At 36.2% G+C, this 6684-nt stretch overlaps 1 protein-coding gene across 1 annotated transcript in view; it reads left to right on the top strand.

The window, feature by feature from the left end:
• Positions 1 to 6684, top strand: part of LOC143232208 (calpain-C-like) — a 51901-nt gene that overhangs the window by 2072 nt on the left and 43145 nt on the right. The window contains exons 2-3 of the mRNA XM_076467364.1: positions 1249 to 1504; positions 3817 to 3997. Coding sequence (XP_076323479.1) covers positions 1249 to 1504; positions 3817 to 3997 — 437 coding nt within the window. The remainder of the gene's footprint in view (positions 1 to 1248; positions 1505 to 3816; positions 3998 to 6684) is intronic.

The following is a 6684-nucleotide window of genomic DNA, read 5'->3' as shown; positions in this document are numbered from 1 at the left end:
TTCTCTAAATTACACATATTTCTAACAGCCTACTTGTACAGTTTCACTCAGCTTATAATACAATATTTATGCTTGTTTGTTTGTTTTTTGAATTTCGCACAAAGCTACTCGAGGGCTATGTGTGCTAGCCGTCCCTAATTTAGCAGTGTAAGACTAGAGGGAAGGCAACTAGTCATCACCACCCACCGCCAACTCTTGGACTACTCTTTTACCAACGAAGAGTGGGATTGACCGTAACATTATAACGCCCCCACGGCTGAAAGGGCGAGCATGTTTGGCGCGACGGGGATGCAAACTCGCGACCCTCAGATTACGAGTCGCACGCCTTAACGCGCTTGGCTGTGCCGGGCCAATATTTGTGCACAAAAAATCCTTTCCCATGCATGCTATTGCACACACACAAAAGACATTTCTGCAAATGTTTCAAGAAATCACGAGCCCAGTTTTACAGGCAAATCTTGATACAGTAATGGTACACGTATATTATCCGAAATAAATGTTACCGTTTAACACCAGAAAGTTTGCTTTTAACTACTGTTGTTATTTTGAATTAAGCACAAAGCTACTCAATGCGTTATCTGTGCTCTGCCCACCACGGGTATCGAAACCAGGTTTTTAGCGTCGTAAGTTCGTAAACATACCACAGAGCCACTGGGGGGATTTTATCTACCGACAGAGATAAAAGAGGTAGAGGAGGGGGTAATACAATCTTATCTAAGAGCTTTATTAATTATTGTATTAACATTACACATTTTTCATTGTGAGAATAAGAACTTACTTGTCATAACTTGTTCTAAAGTTGCTGTGATGACATTAAATAATCTTGCTTCCAGTGTCATTCCACGTTGTACATAAGAACACATCGTATGCTTTTGGCTCAAAAGTAATGTCTCATAAAGGCTTTTATTTAAATTTCGTACGCAGTGTCTGTTGTTTGTCGTAAATTGTTTTGACTTATGTGTAAACTTTCCCAACATTTAGAATAAAACTGTGGCTTACTTTACTAAATTGTTTATTTTATATGTGATATTTTGCATTTAAATATTGCGATAACATCAGGTCAATGAGGAGCATGCTTAACTGACCGATGAAATTAAACGTAAATAAGCTTCATCACAACTTAGCTGATATGACATTACAGTTTTTCTACTTGTACTTTATTTATGAAGATTGAACATGAAATAACATGTAGAGAGCTCCCGATTATATTTACCACAATTATATGTTGTTAATTCTAATACGTTTCAGGTGACAGGTGGTTTGTGTCCTGTATTGGGTGCCTCACCATTACCAAAGGTTTGTTCTACCGAGTAGTACCGGCTGACCAGAATTTCCTTCCAGATGACTACGCTGGCATTTTTCGCTTCCGACTGTGGTGGTCAGGAGAATGGAGGGAAGTCGTGGTGGATGACCGACTCCCGACCGTTAACAATATGTTGGTCTTCGTGCACTCTCAACACAGTAACCAGTTTTGGGCTGCCCTTCTAGAAAAAGCCTACGCCAAGTGAGGACTTTCCGCTGAGAATAAATAGACCCTGAAATTGTAGCCATTAGAAACTGCTTTCTAATTGTGGTGAATTTTAATATGTATAGAACAACGGTTCTCAATCTTTAGTAACCCGAGGATATTTTTAATTAAAATTATTTTGTGGACCAATCGATCTTTTTGTTTAAAAAAAAAAAGTCTGTTTACTTGAAAAGCTGCATTCTACAATGAAATGTTTCAATTTGTATAAATTTAATTGTAAGAAAAGTATTTTGTATTCTATATATCATGTTAAAAATGTGTATATGAAATTTCAGACTTGATTTGCGGACCCCCTAAAGGAGCCTTGCGAATCCACTTTGAGAAACTCTGCTACAGAGCTTATTAGTAGCACATGGCTCATGGCTGAGTTGTTAGTGTGTTAATGTGAGGGTTCAGGATTCGTGGCTTGTTACCGCTTTTTATAAGTGTTTAGGTCAAATCTCGCTATTCGATTAGAGCAGCTTAGGAGTCTGCGTTTGATGCTGGTGATTGGCTGCTTTTTCTCTAGTTTATCAAATTAACATTAGGGACGGCTAGCACAGATAGCCCTTGAGTAGCTTTGTGCGAAATTCAAAAACAAAGTTCATAACATTAACTTGTTTCTTCTAGGAAAGAGGAATCCTACCAAAGGTATATAAAGGCATCTGCGTTAGTCGTGCCTAATGTTAATTAGTTGTGGGGGTTGAAAGGGTGAGCATGTTTGACGCGATGGGGATGCGAACCCGCGACCCTCAGATTACGAGTCGCACGCCTTAACACGCTTGGCCATGCCGGGCCGGTATGTTGTGAACTAACATTTTTGTAAAATTACAAACATTACGATTACATCCAGTATTCACAATTTTGATACCCCCCCCAAAAAAAAACACAACAGAAACAAAACAAACGAACACTTAAGTACGATCTAAACGTGCACGCACTTTTGTTATAAATTCTCCACCATCCACCACTCTCCTCACTGATGATCACCAGTAAAGCCGGGAGATATTAACATTAAAAATCAGATTTTCAATACACGCCGTGGAGCACAAATAATTATTTATTTAGATTTATGATTAAAACAAAGAAGTTAACAAATCTTTGTTGTAAAATAACTTACATTATCGACATCTATTAAATATTTATAGACTCATTGCGCTGTTTGTTTTGTATAACACTTTAAAACAATGTTTCACAAATTTCGGATATTAGAAGCTGTACTTAGGTAACGAAAAACTTGGATTTCTAAATTGAAAGAGGGTTAAGCTCTTTTAAAAATAGATGGGTACTGTCTTTAACCCCGATTTTTAATATACCATTCCATGATTGTTAAATTACTTACGAAAACTGCATTGAAAGTGTGATAACTTAATGTTTTGATATTGTTTGAATTGATGTATTTCGGAGGTTTATGCTATGGGTTAATATTTAAAAAAACATTATATTAGGACGTCCATGTTTCATACAGCTTATAAAATTTCAACCTCCCGTTTTAAATCTATACAATAGACTGTTAGCGCTTTGTCTACCGCGAAGAATCGAATTCCATATTTCAGCCTTGTAACTCAGAAACTTACTGCTGAATCACTGGGAGGCACTCTCATATGAGAAGAACACAATGAAAATCGTCAAAACCCACGTGCCAAGTCTGAGATCATTAAAACCTAATGAAAATATAAATTATATAGTTTTAATAACGTACAAAGATTTGAAAAAAAAAAATCGTGTCTTAAGTTTTTTTAATTTACTTTTGTCGAATGACACTGGTACTGCGAACTCACACCAATGGAAACCGGATTTCGATACTAGTGGTAGGCAGATCAGAGACAGCCCATTGTGTAGCTTCTTGCTTAATTCTAAACAAACAATTTTTTAAAATTCTAAGCAAAATATTTCATGGCGTCTCCTTTAGCAACATTCGTTATGCTGTCATCTGCATCCAGATAACCTAATTTTAGGATATACTGCACGTTACTTTCCAACGCTAATTATTGTTGCTACATTATTTATTAATTGTAATATTTATATGGTAATTTTTAAAATTATTTTTATATTTGTAATTTCAATTTTTTGTGTTTAATAAATCATTTTAAACATATATGTATAGGAAATTTAAAAATAACTTTTAAATTTAAATAGAAATAATAAATTTGAGCGTTAAGATATAGTTTACATGCTCCTATGGTCTTAACTGCGCCCCTACCGATTCTTCGAGTCCCCACTTGAGGGCGCGCCTCACAGTTTGAGCATCGCAACTCTTATAAAAATTGTAATCAGTATCATTAATGATAATTTTTTTTGACAAATAGGCTTCATGGGTCTTACGAAGCTCTAAAGTACGGATGCTCTTTGGATGGGATGGCAGACTTGACTGGCGGAGTGACGGAGAGCATCAGTATTCGCCAAGATCCCACAGCATGTGGCAGAATTCTGTCAACACTCCTGAGTATGACTTCCATCGTGACAGCGATAGTGCACCAACAGACACAGGTGAAACACAGTAATGTTATACCCAGAGTAAACCTAATTCTCTTCACTAACTAAACCAACTTGCAAATATAACTTAAGTCTTTGAGTGTATTTAAGTAGAATTAGCCTACAACATCAAACAAAACATTCATAATACACCTTTATTTTTTCAAAGTCCCCCCTTTTGTGACTGAGGTAAGCCCGGCAGTTTACAATGCTAAAAGGCTGGTTTTTACAACAAGCGGACAAAGCAACAAATAAAAAAATTCTTCAAGCAGCTACAAAATTTATAATAATAATGCCTAGTTTTTATTTGATTTGAAAATACGAGTGCCCTCATTATCAAAATGTGTATACACGAGCACTTAATTTCAACCGATGTAAATATACTTTCTTAGGCATTTTGTCCAACAACCTGTTAAAAGTATCAAAGTTTTTATGGTCTAATGTTAGGCCATAGAATAAAGTTTGTGTACTGAAATTTAAGTAAGGTAATGTTTAGTCCTAATTAAAGTAAAACAAAAAAACATACATAAGTGTCAATCTCCATCCACTATGGGCCTTACGTAATAAAGGCTTAGCTAATGTCAGGCTTAGGTTTGTTTGTTTGTTTTGTTTTGTTTTGGAATTTCACACAAAGCTACTCGAGGGCTATCTGTGCTAGCCGTCCCTAATTTAGCAGTGTAAGACTAGAGAGAAGGCAGCTAGTCATCACCACCCACCGCTAACTCTTGGGCTACTCTTTTATCAACGAATAGTGGGATTGACCGTAACATTATAACGCCCTTACGGCTGAAAGGGCGAGCATGTTTGGGGCGACGGGGCTGCGAACCCGCGACCCTCAGATTACGAGTCGCACGCGTTAACGCGCTTGGCCATGCCGGGCCTGTCAGGCTTAGGACAAGTGGACTTGCAGATTTCAGTGTTAGTGATGAGAATTATTTTGTATTGTTCAAGAATACCTTTATTTAAAAAAGTGTTCTTGCAATAAATATACTAATTTGACTGGAAATGTTTTGTGGATCTCTACCAGTACAGTTAACAAATCTAAGTGAGTTTAAGCGAACGACCACAAACCCAACAACAGCTCTCGATTGTGTGTAACGCATCGTGGCTATGGCAAATATAGTGTGGTTGGAATATTATTTTTATAAAACTCTTCTAATTAAGAAATGTAGTATCTAAAAATGTAATAGGTCTAATACAGATGTCTTATAACAACTATATAACTATGCTTCACAAACTTGTAAAAGACATGCACGTCATAACAATTGTTTCTATTTTATCTATTACTACGAATCACAATAATATAAACCTTAAACCTGTTCCCGACAATCTTAAGCGAGTGAGATAACGAATCTGTGCATTTGCCAATAGTGACGTAGTAAAAAATATGTAGAGAGACATAAAAGTGTCAGATAATGATAAATATTTATTTAGAGTTTCTCATTAAAGAGAAATTTACAATTGTTTTTAGGAACTAACAATAAACTATCTCACAAGCGTTTTTAACAATGTAAAGAAAAACAACAATAATTAAGTAAGTGGTCATTAAACATCGAGATTAAAATCTTAACGCCCGCCCCCAGCGTGCAAATTTCGGCTTCTATCTTAAAATAAATGATACTTGTTTATATTTAACGACGAATCCACTTTTTTAAACTTTTAAATAGTTATTTATATTTGCGGTCCGAAAACAATAGGTATATTTAAAGGAATCTGACGTCTGTGTGTTATGTAATGTAGTGGACTCCTACCCTACTTATTCCTTTGGTACACTGTTCGAGTCAGGGCCTTTAGTATTGGGGTCACTCAAAAATATGTAACGCAGTTTTCGACACATTCACTTGTAATACACGTAATTCATTACGTAACTCTCTAATCAGCCCTCTTCTGTGATCCTTTATTTCTCTGAAAGGGGGCCGAATACCGCCTGGAGGGATTATCTGTTTTAACCACTCGAATCAATTACGATACTGCGTTGACTGTCAGTCAGTTAGTAGACATTAAAAACAAGTTCATTTCACATGAGTGTGTGTGTTTTCTTATAGCAAAGCCACGTCGGGCTATCTGCGAGCCCACCGAAGGGAATCGAACCCCTGACTTTAACGTTGTAAATCCGTAGACTTACCGTTGTACTAATGGGGAGCAGTTTACGTTTCATGTTGCAATTTGTACTGTCATGACGTCAGTAAAACGGGTGCATTCCATGATTCATGAGAAGAATTATGCACTCACTGTAGACTACAACACAGAATAACATAAACTTCAAAGGCAAGAAATAAAAATAATTTTACTCTTAGTTTTGGTTTTATTTACTTTTGAAACCGAACATTTTCGGGGACCGTGCGGAATCTGGTGTGTGAAATATATTTAAGTATATTAAGCAATAATTGTAAAGCTTCTTTAATTAATCAGGAAATTTTGCAGTAAATATAGGCATACTACTGTGTAGGCTGCCCCATCTAGTGGATTATAATAAAATAACGTTTAGCGCTCTCTCTTGCCAAGGTGGTATTATTGCTTTGATCCCAGTACGCTAAATTACAATGAAAATTTTTTTTCTTTAGATCTCAGGTACGTTTACTGTACATTGTGTTTTGTAACACTTTTCAAGAAAACCCTTAAATTTAAATCCTGTGACGTACATCTAACTACCCTCTTACACCATAGCGATAAGTAGTTTTGAATTAGCTATGTTTCATAAT

The sequence above is a fragment of the Tachypleus tridentatus genome, chromosome 1 (assembly GCF_004210375.1).
Source record: "Tachypleus tridentatus isolate NWPU-2018 chromosome 1, ASM421037v1, whole genome shotgun sequence".
In the NCBI taxonomy this organism is placed as follows: domain Eukaryota; kingdom Metazoa; phylum Arthropoda; class Merostomata; order Xiphosura; family Limulidae; genus Tachypleus; species Tachypleus tridentatus.
This window is presented reverse-complemented; position numbering and strand designations above follow the sequence as displayed.